Genomic DNA, 23,787 nt, shown 5'->3' on the forward strand with positions numbered 1-23,787 from the left:
TGATATCATTACTGATCAATTACATTGTGCTTAAGATTGGACAAGAAAGAAATATGGCTTCATCCATTTACAATAATATATGTGCACGGTTTAAAATATAACCCAATACCTGTGATAATTGTTTCCATGGAAACAGCAATGTTTTGTTTATAGTAGGAAAGATTAGCACCACATTTTTCTACAGGGAACCAATGATATGAGGCCACTTCCTGATATTTTCATACAGGTAACTATGCTAAGGTATAAAAAGTTAAAGTTTGTCTTGTTTAATGATACTACCAGAGCACATTGATTTACTAATCATCGGCTATTGGATGTTAAACATTTGGTCAATCTGACAGAGTCTTAGAGAGGAAACCCACTACATTTTTCCATTAGTAGCAAGGGATCTTTTATATGCATCATCCCATGGACAAGATAGCATATACCATGGCCTTTGACACACCAGTCTTTGTGCACTGGCTGGAACGAGAAATAGCCCAATGGGCCCACTGACGGGGATCGATCCTAGACCGACCGTGCAACAAGCAAGCGCTTTTACCACTGGGCTACATCCCGCCCTTTATGGTATGAAATTCAGTGCACTATATGGAATGGTGCCGTGTCTTACGAAGATGGTCAAACCTGTAAGTAAAGGGCTCCGTTAAGTTGTCCTATTTCATTATTATGCAAATGTTCCACTAGTCATCCAGTCACTTCACATCCCTGGAAACTGACTAGTATGTCACACAACATGACAAGTCTCCGACATGACCTCACTTACATATCAACCTTTCTTTGGTCATTCATAATCTACTGTTAACATGCTTTATTGCCGTACATCTGGTTAACATGATTTATCTTAACATTAAAATCAATGAACAAATAATATTTCCTGCTCAGATGATGAAGCTCAATGTTCAAATGTATGCTAGACATTCAGACAGTTCATATATTAATGCCTTATCAGTAGGCCTATTCATCTTCAAAAACAAATAAAAACAAATGGAGGATTTTAAATTGTGTAAAGAAGATGCAGATAAGGGGAGTTCTCATTATGCGATTAGTCAAACCAACTTGTCGAATGTGATCAAATCGTGAAAATACCTAAAGTCTGAACCAAATTGTTAACAACTATGATAAATTACTCTCATACCTTTAATTACTGTTAGATTTTCTCCAGTTTTTGTCCAAACATAGATCATGAAAAAACCATTACAGTGACACAGATTCCCCATATGACACTCTAATGATAGCACCAGTATTGACTTTGCTGAGAATGCATAAGGCAAAATACATGCAAGTTTTCACCATCTGCCATCTTTCTTCTTTGTGGAATAATTTTCAAGAGGGATGGAAGCCTCCTAAGTATGTGATGTAATTAATCTTGACATCATGATGCATGTGTTATACCTTAGGGTGCTATGATGTTAGATTAAGTCATATCGATCCACCCCTCTTGAAGAGTATTCCATAAATGGCAGACGGCAGAAAACAGCATGTATTTTGCCCTATGCAATATAAGCGAAATCAATATCGGTGACATCGTTACAGTCTTGTTTGTGGAATATGTGTCGTTGTAATGGTTTTTTCACGATTTTTGTCTGGACCAAATTTGGGAGAAATCTTAATTAAAGGTAGAAGAGTAATTTATTGTACCGGGGTAGTTGTTAACAATTTGGTTCGGACTTTAAATTGGAATGACATTTGTCTTATACAAGTCGCATGCGATAAGTCGGGGCGACTAATCGCATGATGAGAATGCCCCTTTAGTAATACAAACGTTTTCAGAAAAATTGGGCAGCACATTGTGTACATGTGCATAATCCACAGAAACTAAAATAAATAATTTTTTATCTTTCTTTATCAAATGTAATCACAGCAAAAACGTTCCAATCTCTCTCACCTCTTTTTCGTAGGAGGAAATTCTATTTTACATATGCAAAAAAAACAAAAAAAGCAATCATTCTGAGTCAGATGAATATTTTAACTTGAAAATGTGAACGAAGTGATCTTAAATATAGTGCAAATTCCACATTTTTATAGTAAGTTAGTAAGCAGACATTTAATTTTATACTAATAAATATATCAGAAAAAGAAAACTGAGCTGGCAAAAACATACGGTGGGGTGATTTCTACACGTTGCCCAATTTACAGCACAATGTCTAGAACTATAGGACTGGTATGTTCTAATTTGTAAAGGTAAGGAATATACCAGTGTGTAAAATTACACCTATAGGCTGTCCTATCATTCTGTAAAAAGAAAAATTGTAAATAATTTCAGTTTGGTATGACGTAAGTAGAAAAGTAAAAGTGTTTTGGAAATAACAAAAAAATACTAGAATAAAATGTCAATAATATTAATATAAAAAAATAATAATTAAGTAATGCCAATCAAATAGAAAATGTGCACCACTGGCACACCCTTGATATTGTTTCTTTAGAAAACACAAATATAAACACAAAGGGATGAAATAAATATGGAAGCCTGTTTTTCTGAAATGCAGGTGTTTGAGCATTGTAAATGTATGAAATTATAAGCGAGTAAGACAAGGTTCATAAATTCAGCCTAATAAGTCTCACACTATCAGTAGATAAAGGTTTACATGTATTGGCTAAAATTAGTGTGCATATTTTCAGTGTTTGATAAAAAAATTCTTCAAATTTGTAAAAAAAAATTAAAATCTTAATTCTTTCCTGTGTGTGATTTGAATATTCATTTAGACACATCTGTTTATGTTTTTAGACAGATGAGACACATTTGAAAGGTTGCTTCGTGTATCAAACACCCACTGCCTGCTATCCTGCCTTCAACACAATCCTGACTACAGATTTTTCAAAAGCTATCTTAGCAGTATGATATCGTAGGCTATGATGTCACTATGACACATGCCATAGCCTATGGCGGTTTTACGATATCATAGTGCTGAGACAGCTTCGACAACATGGGTCCATGTCTGCTCATGTAATACATATGTTTATGAAACTATCTGAACAGAACCAGTTATGGACTAGCTACACCAGACTTGATCTTCCCTGCACTTTCCCATGAACCAAAGTGAGATCATTTTATTCTTGTCATTCAGTGCTGTAAATTCTGCTGATGCCATCACTGACTGCAAATCACCTGCTTCAGACTGAGTCTGAAAATAAAAACAGTGTCTTTATTAGTCAGTTAACACAATAGTGGCAACAGATAAAGATAAAAAACAACAACAAAAAACAATAAGATTGGAAGAAAATTTTGTGACATTTTATTAGGTGGTAGAATTTATTTTTTATTCTAAAAATAAGAGGGTTCATTGGTATGAGGCACACATATTACAACAGACATTCTTTGATTACCAAATTAATGATATTAACTTAAAGTTGGTTTCAACAACACCGGTACAGCATATGCATTGATTAAGTAATCATCGGCTATTGGATGTCAAACATTTGGTAATTCTGACTCGTAGTCTTCAGAGGAAACCCGCTACATTTTTCCATTATCGGCAAAGGATCTTTTATATGCACCATCCCACAGACAGGACAACACATACCACAGCCTTTAATATACTAACTGTGGGGCACTAATTGGATCGCACAAAAAACAAAAGAATTAGAGATTAAGTCCAATAAGATGCTTCGATCTTACGACCAAATAACCTCTACCGCCTGAGCTAGCTCCCGGCCCCTAATGGCAAGTTGAACTACAGGATGTAAATGATCTGACAAAACCAAGTACAAACCATATTCCTTGGAAACACTCTCCTGCAGCTTCCCCTGGCAGTGTGTTCTAGGTACGTCTCCTTTAATAGACCCTTCCACTCGGTAGTCAAACATTTATTACACAGCTTGCAGATCTGCAAGAAGGAAAAAACAAACACAAATATAAGCTTGTATCTTTATCATAATTTAGTAAAAAAACATAAGGTAAGTCAATTCTACAAACATAAAATGTGATTAAAGGGACATTCCTGAGTTTGCTGCAATGTTTAAGATGTTATCGACTAACAGAGACTTTTTAACGGTTGTAATTACATATCAAATATATTTTTCTGCATAAAATATTAGTGGCTGTAAATTAAACGTGTTTCTGATCATTTTAATATTTGTACTGGGTTAAATTTTATTTTATTTCCTAAAATATTTTTTTTTCCGTCTGTATGAAATTATTTAAAGACAAAATCCAGTCTGGGCTTCTTACAAATAGTAAGATGACCATTGAAATACAGACACTGATATTCTAAACATTTAAAAAAAATTTAACATGTAAGTTTAATCGTAGAAATATTGTATTAGTCGGAAACATCTTACAATGCAGCAAACTCAGGAATGTCCCTTTAATTTAAACAAAATGAACATTAGTAAAAACATTTTCATATTTACTGCACAATAAAAATGTCTTAATTTTACATTAATATTTTTGTAGCATACGAAAGTCACGTAAATTTACACTTGGCAGTTTAGTAGTATCTTTACAAGTGAAAAATTTCACTATTTTCTGAACCTGTGTGAGGCCAACTGTTCATAAGAATAATTTTTACATGAATGGTTGGGTTATGGCGCCAAGCAGAGTTTACTAAAAGCTGAATCTTGAACCTACCATCTCTGTACAATGGTCTCTACATTTGTCACTGCCACAGATGTCAGCAAACACTTGGATATCCTTATCAGACACCGTCATCTCCCCTTCATCTTCAGGTCTGTAATATGGAGCATAATTCATCATTGATAATGCAAAATATCTTTTTAGAATTTTTTCTTTTTTTTACATGAACAAGCTCCATGGATTCATTTTCTTAAAACGAGGTCAAAACCCCCACTACAAACGAACAAGTCCCAGAAATATTTTCTCATTCTCTGCATTTTATTACCTATATGTGATGTTGATTCTTCTATCAGCTGATATCAAGGATATGATACTCATTAAGAAATACGAGCTGAAATAATTCTTTAAAAAGCTGAAATCTTTATACTACCTGTACACCTAAATAAAGGTCATTTATTAGCATTTCAGATCAAATCCTATCTACCTTGTGAAAATATGTTCGCACAAAAAAAGTGAAGAAAAAGCTGAAATCAGATAAAAAGTTGATAAATCACAAATGATATATATACTATGTTATAAGAATCAGTTGAAATACTGTATATCGCTATGTATTAGCCGACTTTTCAAGCCTCTAAATACCATCATGAGAAAAGGAGCCGGCCAATACACAGTCAACAAAAAAAGTCTAAGAAAATACAACAAAATATTGGCGTGTACAGAAATATGATACTAACGAAAACTAGTCAGTCAATCTCAGCTACAAAACCTGACCGTTGTTATTTAATCAGTATTTTTAACATACTGTATTAAGTCCCATACCAGTGTTCATTTGATTGTTTGATGCACACAATAAAAGTTATATTTCATTGGAGAAATGAAATTTATTATATTTTTATTGTGTGGACAATTTCCAGCAAAAGCCACTGACAAGTAGTACCAGGATTTGACGCCAAATGTGTCACATGATCAGAACGGTGATTAAGTCTTTTTATGACCACTGATATTTTGTCCTCAATTACAGATTTAATTGATCAGAACAATTTTTATTCCAAATATATGACCTTGACGATACCGAAAAACACTCTGGTAATAACCTCTCTCTCTCTCTATATTTATCATATAATATCTAGCATTTCCAATGCAATCAAAGTATGTGATATTTTTCAGATCACATACTTTGAGAATTTGATAACTTTGCAAATTAAATGTAAATTAATCGAGGTTATGGCACTACATTTATTGACATTTAAGCAAACGTATTACTGTGACATTCCATAATTGACGTATGCACTCATAGTCATCGAACAAAAATTTTCAACAACAACTTTACACTGTAAGCTGGCCAGTGTTAGGCACTAGTTTATTATTATGTTAGAATATCCAAAATTACGTCTTTCACATTTGATGCCAGTTCCATTCAAAAAGAAACCGTGCCACATATTCTTACCTCATTTGAATATCGGGTAATGGCTGACTGGAATTAAAGTTGTGCATATAGTTTAGAAAAACATGACATTAGATGATAAAGAGATTATTACCCTTATGTGTTTCGGTATTGTCAATATTATATATTAGAAATAAAGATAATGTATTATGCTCGCCAGATGCTCACCTAATACAATTTTTATTCTTAATATATGATACTCACGATACCGAAAAACACTCTGGCAATAACCTCTATATACATGTAAGTATATATGATAAACAGGACCCATGAAGGAACAGTTGTGAAACATGAGCACAAACATGAAACATTCTTATGCTACTATACAACTATAGTTACCATGTTGCACTGCGAGAAATCTACCTTTTAGTGTAGTCATACGAGACAGATTTGGCCAGTCCAACCAGTCCAAGCAGATTGAAGATGACATGTTCATACAGCCGAGAGTTGGCACGGAAATGGGCCGACGACAGATTGGGAGACATGTTAGCCTGCAAAATTAAATACACTTCAAAATAATACATACTCGTACACAAAATTACTTATTACATGCTTCATTCACAGATTCAATTTACACTATGACAATAAAATTTAACAGATACTGTCAAAATAAGGGATCTAACCAAACTTTAATAATATATGTTTAATTCACAATAATGAAAGTAGAAAATGTTATATAATGATATGAATAATTTAATAAAGGTTGTGGGTATTGAAATTTCCCAATTTAGTATATATAATTTTTTTTCAGTCTTAACACTAGAATCTCAAATATTCAGATATATAGAGGATACTCCCTGAGTGTCTTGTGATATCATAATTTATCAGCACAAGTTGATAAAAGTATGAAATCTGAAGCTTGCCGAGGATTTTTATACTTTTATCAAGGAATGCTGATCAATTATGATATCACAAGACACAAGGGTGGTATTCTTTTTATCATCTATTATCATACTTTTCATTTGCGACAATTGTAAACAGTGTCAGTAATGTGGGTTGAAAGTCACTATATTTGGCAGCGGTAGACTCGTTAACTAGCAGAACAACAGTGGTGTGACGTCACTAATGATAGGTTTAGCACTGAAACATACACAGTGACTAACAAAATAATGTCATGTGATTAAAATTTGACCAATCAAGATTATAAGAAACGATATCTCCTAGGAGATAGATCACTGGCTATCCAGAGAGATGGGACCCGTGTCAGACATGTCTGAAAGCCTAGTGATATAGGGGCATGGTAGAATAGTTCAAGTAGATTACTAATTGATTTAAAGGGACATACCCTTGTTTCTAAACACTACAGCATATTTTTCACTATAAGAGTTGTTTATGATCACTGAAATCAAACATTACTTACATTGTATTGTTTAGATTATTAATTTCCATACAATTGAAGTGTTTCTGGTTATACGGTGTGTCTATTACCACAAAATACATTTTTGTCTTATTTTTAAAAACGCACGTGCGTCAGAGAAGGAACTGTTATGGAGTCACGTTTTAGTCTATTTTTAAGGGTATTTCAACGTCACAGATTCTTGTTTCATTCTGTTGTATCCAAATTTGTTACAGGTTTGTAAATTAACCAAATGTTTACAGTTTGAAACTAGAGTCTAGGTGAAAATTATGCCTTAGTGTTTAAAAACTAGAGTCTAGGTGAAAATTATGCCTTAGTGTTTAAAACTAGAGTCTAGGTGAAAATTATGCCTTAGTGTTTAAAAAACTAGAGTCTAGGTGAAAATTATGCCTTAGTGTTTAAAAACTAGAGTCTAGGTGAAAATTATGCCTTAGTGTTTAAAAACTAGAGTCTAGGTGAAAATTATGCCTTAGTGTTTAAAAACTAGAGTCTAGGTGAAAATTATGCCTTAGTGTTTAAAAACTAGAGTCTAGGTGAAAATTATGCCTTAGTGTTTAAAAACTAGAGTCTAGGTGAAAATTATGCCTTAGTGTTTAAAAACTAGAGTCTAGGTGAAAATTATGCCGTAGTGTTTAAAAACTAGAGTCTAGGTGAAAATTATGCCTTAGTGTTTAAAAACTAGAGTCTAGGTGAAAATTATGCCTTAGTGTTTAAAAACTAGAGTCTAGGTGAAAATTATGCCTTAGTGTTTAAAAAACTAGTCTGTCCCTTTAAACAATATTAATTACTAAACTATAATGGTCATGATCAATCAGCAGACAATGCCTGCATTAAGACCTCTCCATACACCATAAAAAATAGAGATCTATGCAACAGAGTTCTAATAAAATAAAGGCACCTGAATATTTCTAGGTCAAACCACATATGCAAATGCACAGAAAGAAAAACAGAAACATAGTGACACGTTACAACATATTTCTAAGATCTAATCAGTTGATCACACTGCCATTAGTGCAGGTGATAAAATGCTGACTCCTTAAACTAAGGGATCCTAGTTCGAATCCCCTGTATAGGTGGTGTTATTTGTGATGTACTCACCTCCATCAAGTACACATTGAGATCTTCATCCAAAACAAAGTCAAATCTCACCATCTCGAAAAAGTTCCTGTAGGGTAGAGAAATTTATTTAGGCTCATTGACTTTATATTGTACGTGCATCTAAACAAAAAGTGTATCTGAATATTCCCAAATTTTTGGTAGCAGTATATTTTTTTATGAGACACAAAATGTACTACAAATATACTATAAACCCTTGATAAAACTTAGTTTATTAAGTTACAAGACCACTGCCAACATATCGAAGCCTTAAATTTGATTATCGGGAAAGGTTTTACATATACCCTTGCCTTTGTAATTAAATTGCCTTTGTAATTAAATGTAATGTTTCTTCAAAATGTTTTGCACTTTTCAATTACTGAATACTATATCTGATTTCAAGACAATGAGCATCTTAGCTGAAACAGGTGGAGATAACTCTATTCCAGATGGCGCAACGATCAACAGGGTCCAGAAACCTGGTTTGTCTCGGACTGGCTGCAGGTTATAAGCGACCAACTGAGTGACTGAGTTTGTTTTAACAGTAAAGTAATATTTAAAATATCAGAATGTGTTTTGTTGCATTTTTCTTAATGTATATCTAATTGGGAAAAGTACATTAAAAAAAAAATTGGGTTGAGTTGAGTTTTTATGCGACAAAGTGTACGCATGCAGACATTTTTATACAGTGTCAACACGAACGCATTGAGTATTATACAAAATATATATTTTTTACTTTTACTGTTAATGTCTTTACCACGATATCTAAGTATATAAAATACTAGACCGTCCTGTGTAGGAACGTCCTGTATAGAGCCGTCATCACTATATATATACACAAAGTATATATATATTTTTTTAATACTACACACGTACACGTTATACCATCGACATCCCAAACTGCGTTCATGTAAACACAAAAACACGAATACGATATTCACGGAAATATTATTCTACATTTTTCAGCTACGACACGTGAAACAAAATAGATTTTAATCATTTAACGTAAAAAATCAACAATTTGGATGTAAAACAAATCCATTCTAGTAAACAAAAGTGAAACACCCTAGAGTAAACAGGAAAAAGTGCGACGTTTCTAACTGCATTCAGGCGCATGCGTTTGCAAAAAGTATCGTAATGCGCATGTGCAGTTCATCATTTTCCATTTTTAAGACAACTACATGAACAAATATATGTTTCTTAATTATGCACAGTTGCCGAACACTTAATTTATTCAATTTTTTTTAAAGGTAAAATTCAATTTGTCAAGCGTTCTGGTCCGGTCCGCGTTTTATCAACACACATCGCTTACACTTGATGTCAATACTGATAGGCATTACGTCCATATCTGCGCATAGTTTGTAAAATATAATTTTTTAAATGAATTGATTCTAAATTAACAAAATTTATATACTCAAAATTATTTACAACTGTTTTTTTATGAATGTATTATGAATACTATTCACTACAATAGAGGCACAAAAATGTTGCATACCTTTTGCAGATCGAATATAATAACTGAAAACAAATTCTAACAGGGGTCCTAAAAATCATAAAAATTAAATTCTTTGGCCTTGTTGATCTGACACGTGTGAGGTCATGTGACACGCACTGAAAGTTAATTCGTCTTTCTCCGTTTTAAGCCAATTTCTACGAGTCATGTGGATCCGATATCGGTAATTTTAAGGAATAAACAAAAACGACTTAGTAAAATTAATGGTTTTAGGGGTTTGTAAAGTTTTGTATTTAGATACTTACTTTTCTTAACTTTATTGTTTATAAAAATGTTCCTGAACTGTGAAGAAAAACCTCATAAATAAACGACATGCCGATGACAACAAATCGGATGTTGATTGCGTGAACCGTGCACGAAAAAACAAAGTGAACGGAATTTGAAGCATAACGCAGTTAGGGACATTGACGATACATATGCACATATGTATTTTATTGATTATTATCCACAATATACATATATTTTCTTTATTATTACTGACTTCCACCCTCATATCTCTGTACACATGTAGACAAACGTCAACTGGTAACAACTGGTAACCATTCACTGCAGTGTATACTATAGAACGTCCTGTGCAGAACCATGCTGTGTAGGAACGTCCTGTACAGAGCCGTCATCACTACATATATTTTTTAATAGGCACACGCACACGTTAAATATATTTAAAAAAAAAATTCGAGTATTATCCAAAATAAACATATATTTTCTTTATATACAAAATATATATTTATTCCCTTTACTGTTAATGTGTTTTCCACCATATCTTAGTATATAAAATACTAGACCGCCCTGTGTAGGAACGTCTTGTACAGAGCCGTCATCACTATATATATTTTTTAATACTATTATCCACGATATACATATATTTTCTTTATTATTACTGATTTTACTGCCCCCCCCCCCCCCCCCCCCCCCCCCCCATATCTCAGTACATGTGTAGACAAACGTCAACTAGTAACGACTGGTAACTGTTCACTGCAGCGTATACTATAGACCGTCCTGTGCAGAACCGTGCTGTATAGGAACGTCCTGTACAGAGCCGATAAGGTTTTGCTCCCTTATGATCGTGGTGTAACAAAGAATGACAAAGCAATGAAAAAAATACAGCTATTGTCCGAGTTTGTTGGACCCTGACGAGTGACGCGCCACCTGTTTTATTATCTCCCCTGTTCTGAGCTAAGACGCCTATTACACAGAAATCTGAAAACATAATTTGAACAGAATTTAATATCCCATGCATGCCATGTGTTAAACTTTGACATCTGTTAGTTCAATTCAATGCTAAAATTCTCTGGTATATAATTCTGATCATTGTATCCCATCATCACAAACACTTCTATCAAGCTGAGCTTGGGTTATAGCTGACTTAAACAATAGTTATTTACCATCAAATATGAAGTTTTGAGATTCGCCTATATTAAGACTTATCTTTACCTTTTTCAAATACAACTTTTTCTTTTCAACCAAAATTAGAAATATAATCAATATTTATAAATTACTAATGGAGAATAAATGAAAATGGAGAGAAAGAGAGAGAGAGAGAGAGAGAGAGAGAGAGAGAGAGAGAGAGAGAGAGAGAGAGAGAGAGAGAGAGAGAGAGAGAGAGAGAGAGAGAGAGAGTGCTATACATTGGAGGTTGGAGAGAGATAGGGAGTGTGTATGTGTGTGTGTGTGTGAATTATGGAGAGAGTGGCATACATTGTACACATTAATTTTTATATAAAACAAATTCATGAACAAAGCAATGATCAACAAAAAACCTTGTTGTTTTATATTTCCAAGCAGACTCAATCAGATTTGGTTCTTTGTCCAGGTACACTGTCAAGATAGCTGCTTTGATATCAGACCAAACCTTTTTGTAGTCTTTTCCTGAAAAGCAAACCACACAAACTTAAAATCCAAGACATTTTTAAAGCAACGCCGTGTCAAATATACTCCTTACAGAGGGTTCTGAAAGGTACGGAAATATCACATCATAACCTTTAAAATTGAGCTATCTGGTGTCTAACATATCTTGAAACTTAATCTTGACAGGAAAAAGAGGAAACCTGCTGCCACTACACTGGCTACTGAGCATAAGTAAAGATCTCTATATGATATGAACTTAGCATGTATATTTAATATACCGTAATTGAATATGAATAATATTATATACAAATTCTTTTAAAAAAATTCATCGAAACACAATTTCATAGCATGTGCAAGGGGAGGTGTTGACTTATAATTTTGGATATGGTACTGCAAGTTTTTACTGTTGAATTATAATAAAATATATTAATTTGAGGATTTTCTTTTGTATAACTAAACATTTTTGAAATTAGTTTTGGTTATAAAATATGTAATGGGGGAAAGGTATTTGATCTTCAATGTCAACACAACAATAAACTTTAAAAAAAAATCTAGAAGTGATATAAAAGTCACCAATGACAGTCGACTGTTAAACCTTCACATATACATCAGTTTGGACAAAGGTTTATAGAAACATAACAATCACCATACAGGCTCACAAAACATCCCTCATACCTTCTTTTTGCAGATAGTAGTTAAAGGTATCCTTGAATGAGTAGTTCATATCATCATATGCTTTCTTCAAAGAAGGAAGCTAAAAAATGTAATAACAGTCAGTGATGTAATATCATTTAAAAAAGAACACATACACACATGTCATCAAACTTCACTGTATTGTAATGAGATGTTTTAATGAATTTGAATCGTATTTAAATATAAAATGAAATTAGATTTAAATACAATAAAGTTATCTGTAGATTTTAGAAATAAATCTAACCTATCTTATATTTAATGTTATGTTAATGAATTAGTTCTACTCTGCATTTTATTTTTAAATTTGACTTGCTAAATTTAGCAGATCTACACTGACATGATAATTTAGAAATAACATTAAAATATAAATGCATATTTGAATATATGCTACAAAAGATTATCAGTGTTACTGTCACTAATCATTCACATTATATGGACATACTGCATCTAAATGATGTAACCATATTTCGGACAATGGAGAAAACTTGAGTGTTTTCTCTTTTATAGATACATTACCTGTCCTCAAACAAGTGCACCTCCCCCCCACGCAAGTGGTCTGGTCCGAACATCCCAACAGCCAATGGGATGGCCTAAATTCTTCTACTGCATACTGCTCTCTAGTTCCGGTCACATGACTGTAACTTCCTTCTTTTTCCCTGAGCACATCGCACGGAGAACAGGAAGCGGGGAGGCCCGGGCGGGATGAATCTTGAGGACAGGTAATGTATCTATAAAAGAGAAAACACTCAAGTTTTCTCCATTTCTATAGACATTACCTGTCCTCAAACAAGTGCAGCATTCAACAGATGGTGGTGGGTGCCGAGATCCGTAGATGCTTGTGAAAACTCCCCAACCGGAAACAGGCTGACTAGTGGAAGAATAAGGCCAACCTTGGTAAGCCCTCATCCTAGGGATGCCCGTCACAGACCAATGCAGGTGATGTTAGTAACAACAACCAGAATGGTGGCATCCGTCAGCAGTGGCAGGTACGGCTCCTAGAACACATGGACCAGGAGACGGAAGCCACATCTCATGCTGGTTCTGACAGGGTGGGAAGACGTAGCCACCAGGGATGCAGGTGTTAGGTAACCCTCACGTATTGAAGTGTTATAGTTTTTCAATAACAAGCGACAACCTAATGAGGTGCATCCGTCAGAACATTGAACAAAACAAGACCCCCGAGTGTTTTCTGTCTAGTACACCAAAGATCTGTTAGTCCAATAACGACAACCAATAACCACATGCAGTGCAGGGTAAAGGTTATCGAGACAAAAGTTCTGGCACCAGTACGTGAACTGTGCAAAAGAACAAAAGTCTAAGCAATCCTCATCTGTCGATTCGATGGACATCTCGGTATGCAGCCCAGAATCAGACAGACATCAACGGCGACGAGGACGGCTTGTATTCAACAGAGTCTGTGCAGCAACAACCGGACCCAGATGATGGAACCCCTCAACGTCTTCTGTGGAGACATCCCTCAGATAATAGTTGGCGAAGATGGAGTCCGTAGCCCAGAACCAACCAGTGATAATGTGCTGAATGGGTGTGTTGCAGTGCAGGGACATCGTGGCAGCCAAGACACGGAGTTCATGCGGATTAGAAGCAGACGGAGCAGGTAAACCCTCCTTCTGATAGGCGGTCAGGATAGAAGACCGGATCCAGGTGGCCACCGTGTTCTTGGTAAGATCCCTCAACCGACTCTGGTTACAGGAAAGGAAAAGTCTTTTGCGATGTTGTCGAAAAGATCTGGTCCTCTCGATGTACTGGTGCAGGGCTCTGACAGGGCACAACGCCAAGTCCTCAACGTCTGCCGGACCAACAATAGAGGAGAGGGCCTGCACAACATACGAACGAGGCGCTTGGTCTGGTAACTGATTCTTTGCAACAAAGTTCATGAGTAACCCCAAGTTGACTGCACGCCGATCTCGGTGAAAAACGTACCAAGTCTACATCAAGAGCATGGAGTTCTGAGACACGGACAGCCGTGGCAAAACCGAGTAAAAACACCGTCTTCCGCGTCAAGTCTTGCAGGGAAGAGGATTCGATCGGCTTATAAGGTGCGGTCGATAATGCTCGTAACACCAGATTCAGGTCCCATCTTGGTGGCCGAAACCGGTGTACTTGATCTTCAAGGCGAAACCCTTTGATCATCTTATGGATCTCAGGAATACCCGATAACTTCGTTCCAGTAGTGACATCACGAACAGTAGCGATGACCGAAACGTACCCAGCGATGGTAGACCCCTTCAATCGTAAAGTGGTCCGCAGATACAGCAAAAAACCCAGCAAGATGAGGTATTTGAATCGTCTGAGGGTTGAGTTTTTTTTGCCGGACACACCATCGGTGAAGACAAAGCCATCTGACGTTGTAAGCCGCAGTAGTAGATGATCTGTGCGCTTTCAAAATGGCCGCCGTAGACTGTGAAGAAAAACCTTTCTTCCTCAAACTCCACGCGTGCAGTTGGACAACTGCGGATGTGGATGGTATAGTCTTGACGTGGGATGCAGCAACAGATGATCCCAGTCTGGCAGCGATAAAGGATGTGGATCGGCAAGACGTATTAGATCTGGATACCACATCCTGGATGGCCACATCGGTGCAATGAGTAACAGGCGACAATGGTACAGCTGAAACCTCTGAAGCACCCTTGGAAGGAGGATTGGTGGAGGAAAAGCGTATGCGTCCATCTGTTCCCAGTTTATGGCCAATGCGTCGAGATCCAGAGCTTCGGGATCTGGCACCGGAGACACGTAAACCCTCAGCTGATGGTTGAATCGTGTGGCGAAAGGATCGATGTTTGATGTGCAAAGTCTGTCGCACACCCATCGAAACGCTTCGGGATGGAGCATCCATTCCGTCGGATGTGGAGACAACGGCCGAGACAGTGTGTCGACTAGTACATTGGAAACCCCTGGAATATGGCGAGCCCGAAGTTACAACGGAATCTCGTCAACCAGCTTGTAGAGACGATAAGTCAACTGCAGCAGACTGCTGGAGTGGGTTCCGCCCCGACGGTTGATATAAGCCACTGCGGTGGTACTGTCTGTGGCTACCATGAGAGAGGCGCCTGACGGCATCTCTCGCCAATGAAGGATGACGTAACTGCCAACATCTCCAACAGGCTGATGTGTAGATCGGCTTCATCTGTAAACCACAGCCACCAACAGGGACTGGACTGCAAGGCGACTGGTAACCGGATCAGCAAATCTGCGTTATTATACTGAAAGCATGGATTCAGAAACAGACTGGATACCGCGACCTCTAAGCGTCAAATGTTGCGCCAACGTCAAAATTACTCTTGCAATGATACACATGAAACAGTAATAGAGTGATTCAGGAATCAAGACATCGGAAACAGCGACCCCGTGATACAGGCAAGAGCCAAGACAGCGTAGCAACTCGCTACGCTACATGCCCGATATACCTGGAAGTGAAGCAACGCAAAACAACAACCGGCTAAAATCCACGGTCGTCACACCACCCGGTGCGAAACAGCAGCAGAGACCATCTAGACAGCATCGGTCACGAACTCTGGCGGTAACAACAGTGAACGTCAGTGAGTTGATAAGCCGCAATGATCCCTGTACCACGCGATGGCAACTGGATAACTTCCGGAACCAGCGGAAGTAGCGACTGTCTTGCATCGCCACCGGATATAGAGAACGATCTGCCGAATGTCGCTGAACCTTCCTCGAACATCGGTGCACGGGATCTCAACACAAGTGACCGGACCAGTAGACTGTCTTCGTCACCAACCCGGAACGCTTGTAACGTCGAACCCCTTCACAGCAAAGAGACATATGTAGACCTCAGGTCTGCCAAGAATACCGGCTTGTGCTGAAAGTCGAGAATGGATCGCTTCAGGCAAGTCGGTTGACGATAGTGTGCAATCGTAGTGCACATTGACGTCACGGAAGATATAAGGTAGACCAACATCAAAGTCGACGGCTGGAACAAGGCATATCCTCTGGCATCCTGCACATGAGGAGTTATGGTCGCCATGTACATGTACGCTGAACTGAAGCCATTGACAGGACGTGCCAATCTGTAAGTTCCAGGAAGACGTCTGGTCCCGCCGGAAACAGCGTCATCCAAAGCCGGCGCCACACCGTTGAAGGATAGATCGAAGACGGGAGACAATCAGTCACAGCCATGTGGGTCACTGCGTCCGGATCTTCTATAACGGAAGGTGCCGACGCATCATCTGGAAAATCAGACAGTACCCTGGCACAGGCACTTCGATCCAATGTACTGGCTGTAATCGGAAACACGGACCGTGGACGGTCCCGTCAGGAGCCGGTGTAAACCCTGAACGCCGAATCAGCTTCCGACTGGTGTGGACTCTTTCTTTCGTCTGGTCCCGCCGGAAACAGCGTCATCCAAAGCCGGCGCCACACCGTTGAAGGATAGGTTGAAGCCGGGAGACAATCAGTCACAGCCATGTGGGCCACTGCGTCCGGATCTTCTATAACGGAAGGTGCCGACGCATCATCTGGAAATCAGTCAGTAACCTGGCACAGGCACTTCGATCCAATGTACTGGCTGCAATCAGAAACACGGACCGTGGACGGTCCCGTCAGGAGCCGGTGTAACCCTGGACGCTGCACCACTTCGATCGATCACGGGACCACTTCGATCGATCACGGGACGAGGGTACCGAACGGTGAGCCGATGACGCAGCAATCTTCCAGTTCGTTACAGGGCTCCGTCTGCTTGCTGGAACAACGATCCGCAAGGGCCGGTTACTGGTAGCCGTGTAAACCGACGGGGGCCTGTGGCAGCCAACGATCAAATGCCGACATCTGCCGGTGGAACCTTCGTGGCGATCATCGAAACCGGACCGTTCTTGGCTGAAACAGGTGGATGGGCCAGCGGTGGTAGCATATCAGATATGACAGCCAGACAATCCCTCAGTGACAGGTGGTCCGCCGCATCCAGATCTTCCAGCACCGCAAGAACCGATACATCATCAGAAAGTCACGTAGCACCTGTGAACAAGCCAGTCGCTCTGGTCATGGCCCGATGGAGATACCGGAGAACCGGACCGTGGGCGGTCCCGCGGATGACCACATCGTCGTTGGATGTGGCAAGGACGGCAACATGTAGACAGCCGCCAAGCAATCCCTCATAGGCATATGGTCCGCCGAGTCGGGTTCTTCAATGACAGATGCCGCAGGCGCTTCATCACCAAGTCTGGTAGAACTCGAGCACAGGTCAATCGATGTACCGTAATGGAAGCCGCCGGTTAACCGGACCGTAGATGGTACCGTCTAGCCCTCGGAGGCCTTGGAAGCCACATCAATTGAAGGTTGGCGCTGACGATCTGTGGAACCCGTAGGGAGCCATACAGGTCATGTGGAACGGCTACGGTCCCGGCTCCGATGCGCCGAAGAGGACTTCCCCGCCGAAGATCGGTGAGCCTTGGAATCCGTTGAGCGTCTATCTGAATGAACCGGCTTCTTAGAGGGCTGCGTAGAGACCGCAGGCCTGTCATCCGAAGTCTTAGGTATCGGTGGAGCTGAAGAAGCCGCACCCCCTGAAGAGGGGACTGGAACCGGACCTGACCCCGAACCCGCCGGTTTGGGTAAGGTCGCCATTGACGCCATTGTTTCTTCCAGCATGGTCGGTAGAATTGAACGTAACACTTCCGCCACGGAGTCAGCAATCGAAGGCGAAGATTCCACCTTCTTGGTCCTCGAAGATTCCACCTTCTTGGTCCTCGCTGACACCACCTTCAGGTAAGCCGCGAACTCGACATCAGACAAGCCCGCACAAAGGTCGCATCTAGAAGTGAGGCCACACGAACACGACAACCTGGACATAAGTCGTGTGGGTCGCCGCCGGCACTAACTTCTTGCAGCGTAACACGCTCGAACTAGTCGCCTGAACATTATCAGATATGATAATAGTAATTTTTCAATCTGTGAAAAGAAAGAAAAACCAACCATAACACAAATACACGACAACGGGCGATATAACAACATTTCATGTAATTAACACTTGGCAAGTCAAGCGAAATACGCGAAAGACATACGAAAGCTAACGAAAATTAAGGTGAAAAACATTTTACCCAAACACAAAGCCAGTCAACACAGACGCCATTTTGCAAATGGCGTCCGACACGACAACCGGCAATATAAACAACATTTCATGTAATTAAACGCTTGGAAAGTCAAGCGAAATACGCGAAAAGAACATACGAAAGCTAATGAAAACGAAGGTGAAAAACATTTCACCCAAACACGAATACAAAACCAAAGGTCTTATAAAAAAGTTGACTCCAACAGAGCCAAGCAAAAGGACGTCCAGACCCTTTAGCGAAGAGAAAAAGAAGGAAGTTACAGTCATGTGACCGGAACTAGAGAGCAGTATGCAGTAGAAGAATTTAGGCCATCCCATTGGCTGTTGGGATGTTCGGACCAGACCACTTGTGTGGGGGGGAGGTGCACTTGTTGGAGGACAGGTAATGTCTATAGAAATGTATTAACATTTTTATTGTGCACTTAGGCAGTATTGTTATAATTCAACATATTAAAGTTAAATCTAGTTTGTTTTATTCAACAACATTACTAAAGAACATTGATTTATTAATCATTGGCTATTGGATGTCAAACATTTGGTAATTTTGACATAATTATTATAGTCTTAGAGAGAAAACCTGCTACATTTTTCCATTAGTAGCAAGGGATCTTTTATGTGCACCATCCCACTGACAAAATAGCATACCGGGTATACCATGGCCGTTGATATACCAGTCTTGGTACACTGGCTGGAACGAGAAATAGCCCAATGGGCCCACTGATGGGGATCATTCATAGACTGACAGCAAATTAAGTGAGCGTTTCACCACTGGACTACATCTCGCCCTATTTCTAAAGCTTTTTGGCAAATATTTTTCAAACTGTTTTTGAAGAAAGAATCTATCTCAACCTTGAACAAATACAGAAGACTAGAAATAGTCCTTGCCTAAAATCTTCACGCAAGTCTGGCTTAATAATACAAAAAAAATATTAAAATATAAAAGTTGCAACAAACCTGCCAAACAGGGGTGTAGTCGTCCTTGACTACATATTTTTCAAGAATATTCTGATCAAACGGATAGTAGTCCTTAATGCAGAACCTAGAATAGATGAGAGAATATGCAACAGATCATGATGAACATATATTTTATCAAAATCAAGTAATATATATATATATACATGTATATCTATATATAGGTAATATGACAGGTTGGCTATCTAACACTCTGAATTGTTATTATCCATTATCAATGGCAGGGCTAGCTCTGAATTTTAAAAACTGGCAAATTTTACTTTAATTTGGCGAAATAATTTCATGTAAAAATTTACATTTTATCAAAAAATAACTGAGTTTTGTTATTTTTATGAAATTTAACAGATAATTTGGTGAAATATTGTGCTCACCCAGATCTAGTCCAGGACCCCGTTCCACAACGCAATCTTAGCCCTAAGATCAACTTAAGTGCATAGGGTAGATATGCATTTAAGGTAATCTTAGGGCTAAGATCACTTCGTGGAATGGGGAGCTTAAAAATTAACAATAGGCTTAGCAGTAGATGCATTAGCTATGTTGTTGCAGATGGTCTACCGTTGCTGGGATCAATGGACTACATGTAGCTTAGTTAAGAACAATGATCTACATGTTGATAGATTAGCTGATGTACACGGGCTAGTCCTTGACTTGATTAGGAAACAGACCAATGATGGAAGCAGTAAAATGGATAAAGTATAACATGATAAATAATTCTGAAAATGTTTCATAAGACATTTTACCTAAACAGTACATCACCTTCCAGGACGTACAGACGTAGAGGGTTAATGGATGTCAAAATCGTATACACTCCAATGTCAAACTTCCTGAAAAACAAAGCCCCACACACCAGTTACCAGTCGGACTATGGACATTTTTAGTACATTTCAGTATTTTATAATACATATAGTATTATAAAATACTGAAATGTACTAAAAATGTAATGTTAACAGAAAATTAGGAAAAGATGCTCAACTGTAAAACTATATTCATCAGCTGGTATAGGGACTGTACATGTACCTTTTATGGAGGAGGAATATCAATACAGCTGCCGACACAAAAATTAATTTGAGCATATTGGCTGCACATGGAAATGTAATTCACAGGCCTGTTACTTTTACTAATTGCTATTTTTTAAATTCTGTCCATTTTCACCCCCCCCCCCCATCCTAAGTCAGGCCACCGATCTTATCGGAAGTTGGACTTGGGATGGGCAAGTTCAAAACCCTAGTGGTATACGAACATGTTAAACTAGTTATCTATCTATCTAATTTCTTTTTGACCGCCCGATCTAATCTAGTGACCAAATTTAATGAGTAGAATGTTTTTAATTAATTAAATTAATTAGAGATGTGCATCAAAATTTTAAAGGCCCACTATTTAATTTTTGGATGTAAATTTCAAAATTGTCCCCATAATTTTTTCTGTGAGACAGTCCCCAGGACGGACATGCTCGAAACTCTAATGGTATATAAGCATGTAAAAATTATTCGCACTCACTGTAGAAGGGAATTATTAAATGCAGTGATCATCTATACAAACAATGTAAATTACTGTTAATGGGAGACTTTAAGCTTTGTAAGGGATTCTACTTTCCATGTGCATGTTTTCATTAAGATTTTTCAACTGTCAATGTTTCTTAGGTTCATTCTAAAACATTTTTCAGTCAGCTTTCTTAACATTTTGAAACAGACCTGAATACAACAGATTCATAGATTTGAAAAATGTCAATACACTTAAATGTCTTACCGCCCATCTATCAGGTAAGGTTTTGAAACATATTCCTGGACAAATGTTCCTTCTTGCTTCAAATCAAGGTCTAGAAAGCAATACAAATACAGAAAGAAGAGGAAGTACAGAAAACAAAAATGTGGAAGAAAATTACCACAACCAAAATAATATATATATAAAAAGAATAAAAAACCTAATGCAAAACCATAGTACCCAATAAATAAATGGAAACACAATAAATATAAAATATGAGATTAATATATTTTGATATTGTGTTAATTATTTAGTGATATTTACATAATAGTGACAAAGGTTAGCTTTAGCAAGCCTGTTATACTGTTTTTGAATTGAGTAAAATAAACAGCTACCAAAGGGTAAAACTGGATGTTTTTAAATATTAAGCAAACAGTTAGTTTTCAGGGTGTTTTTTTTATTCACTGGCTGTTGAAATATTTTTGTGTCACTGTCATCTAAGCAATTAGCTTCATGTAAATGACATCAGACACTATTCTACTGTTACAATAATGCAACATATTTGTCGGAGTAGCTAATGTTAAAGAAATTGCAAAATGAAAATTTATGGCTCAACAAATATTACTAGGCTTGATGTTTGAAAGATGAGCAGCCAACTCCCACTGGTATGCACAGATGTCATATACAGAGAGATTATTATACGAGCTAGTGTGTCGTACCAATTTTAAGAAACAAGTGTCAGGATTATTGTATTACCCGAGCAAGAGCAATGCATGAATCATGACACGAATTTCGTAAAATCAGAACGATTCACACATGAGTGTAATAATTTCTTTATTATCCACATTATACAAAATATTATTTTTATGAATAACAAGCTAAGACCATGTCAAAATGCTTCGAATGTAATTAGAAAGAGATGACGAAACGACGTCATATTCCGAAATGACGTCATTTTGGTGAGCGTTTACATAGATCTAAGACTGGAAAAGCTGTATTAAGTTATGATGTCGCTTCCCAAAATGACACCATTTGTTGTGCACGTGAAATCATTATGACACACGTGTCATACTGGTTATATTTCCCTCAATATCTTGAAATATGTGGATAATAAATGTATCTATTCGGTGAATGCTATGAACAAAATAACTTTAAATTATGCAACAGTTCTTTTAAAAAGGGGTATGACACATGTTAAGTCCATCATAATTCTCCATGTATTATATCAAAAGCAAACAAAACCCCAACAAACAATAAAACCCAAAACCCCACGAAACAAATACTACACATCCACCTTAAAATAAAAATTTCCATATGGAATAAATCAAGTGAAGAAGATGTTGAGAACATCTGAAGGAAAATATTTTGTTAAAAGTATTAAGAAAAATCCCATGAACTATGATGAAGAGTTATCTACCTGGAATAGCCCGAATGACCACTCCACGGTGGTTGTTACTCTTCTGAACCCACTTGGAACCCGGATTCTGCTTGGTCTGAAGAACAGTATTAAATTTTACATTATAGTCACATGAATTGATGGTAATGAACATACTGCACTAATATCCCTCCACCCTGCTCAATGTAAAATTGAAATCAAAATCAAATGTCACATAACAATCTATTGGAACATGTACATAATTGTTACAAATAATTAAAAGGATAACCATTTCATCAACAAAACTGTCTTAGGTGAGATTTTGTATAAATATTATACTGCTACAGTCCTTCCCACAGGGAACGCCTTTCTTTCATACTATGGAATTTACTACAAGTTATTTATTTCTGAGCCGATTGTTTTCTACATTGTTATTTCCAAAACACTTTTACTTTTTTCTTATGTTAAACCAAACTAAAATTATTTGCAAAAAAACATTTTTGTAGGATGGGATAGACTACAAATGATTAAATTGTATCACCTGTGTGTTAGGTACTTGGAATATATATTCTTGCACACTTAGCAGATACACATGTACATCCAACCACTTGTATGATAGATAGAACTGTCTTTCCCAAGGCTTGTTTCAAACAAACAGTTATAAAAGTTAAAGTATGTTTCATTTAATGATGATTTATTAATCACTGGCTATTAGAAGCAAACATTTGATAATTTTGAAAAACAAAATTCAGAGGAAAAAGCTATATTTTCTATTAGCAACAAGGGATCTTTTATAGGCACGTGCCCACAGATATGACAGCACATACAACAGTCTTTGATACCCAAGTCATGAGGGATTGCCTGAGACAGAAAAGGACACCAATAATAATAAAAATGTCCACAGACGTTAAATGTTTTTTATCCAAGCACTTCAGGTGAGCACTCTACCGACTGAGCTAAATCCTGCCCCTACAAACAGTAGTATATGAATCTCTTAGGTTGGGATTTCGGTCTTGAACGAAACACTCGTGTAATTCTTTTTGTCTCATCCTCAAGTAACAGTTTCTGAAACAGCACTACATATGCACTTTTAACTATATAACCATAAAAATTTATTTACTAGTAGAATAAACTGTTTTATTGGCAAATCTATAAAAAGAAAGAAATGTTTTGTTTAACGACACACTCAACACA

General features: G+C 37.6%; 1 protein-coding gene across 1 annotated transcript in view; it reads right to left on the bottom strand.

The window, feature by feature from the left end:
- Positions 1 to 440: 440 nt before the first annotated feature.
- The window catches only part of LOC121370852 (probable tubulin polyglutamylase ttll-15), a 37,724-nt gene continuing 14,377 nt past the window's right edge, over positions 441 to 23,787 (bottom strand). Inside the window, exons 6-16 of the mRNA XM_041496357.1 lie at positions 22,636 to 22,711; positions 21,264 to 21,333; positions 20,258 to 20,341; positions 19,500 to 19,584; positions 12,446 to 12,524; positions 11,683 to 11,791; positions 8,413 to 8,479; positions 6,321 to 6,448; positions 4,568 to 4,667; positions 3,711 to 3,824; positions 441 to 3,122 (exon numbers count right to left, since the gene is read on the bottom strand). Coding sequence (XP_041352291.1) covers positions 2,991 to 3,122; positions 3,711 to 3,824; positions 4,568 to 4,667; positions 6,321 to 6,448; positions 8,413 to 8,479; positions 11,683 to 11,791; positions 12,446 to 12,524; positions 19,500 to 19,584; positions 20,258 to 20,341; positions 21,264 to 21,333; positions 22,636 to 22,711 — 1,044 coding nt within the window. The 3' untranslated portion in view covers positions 441 to 2,990. The remainder of the gene's footprint in view (positions 3,123 to 3,710; positions 3,825 to 4,567; positions 4,668 to 6,320; positions 6,449 to 8,412; positions 8,480 to 11,682; positions 11,792 to 12,445; positions 12,525 to 19,499; positions 19,585 to 20,257; positions 20,342 to 21,263; positions 21,334 to 22,635; positions 22,712 to 23,787) is intronic.

Source organism: Gigantopelta aegis, chromosome 4 (genome assembly GCF_016097555.1).
Source record: "Gigantopelta aegis isolate Gae_Host chromosome 4, Gae_host_genome, whole genome shotgun sequence".
In the NCBI taxonomy this organism is placed as follows: domain Eukaryota; kingdom Metazoa; phylum Mollusca; class Gastropoda; order Neomphalida; family Peltospiridae; genus Gigantopelta; species Gigantopelta aegis.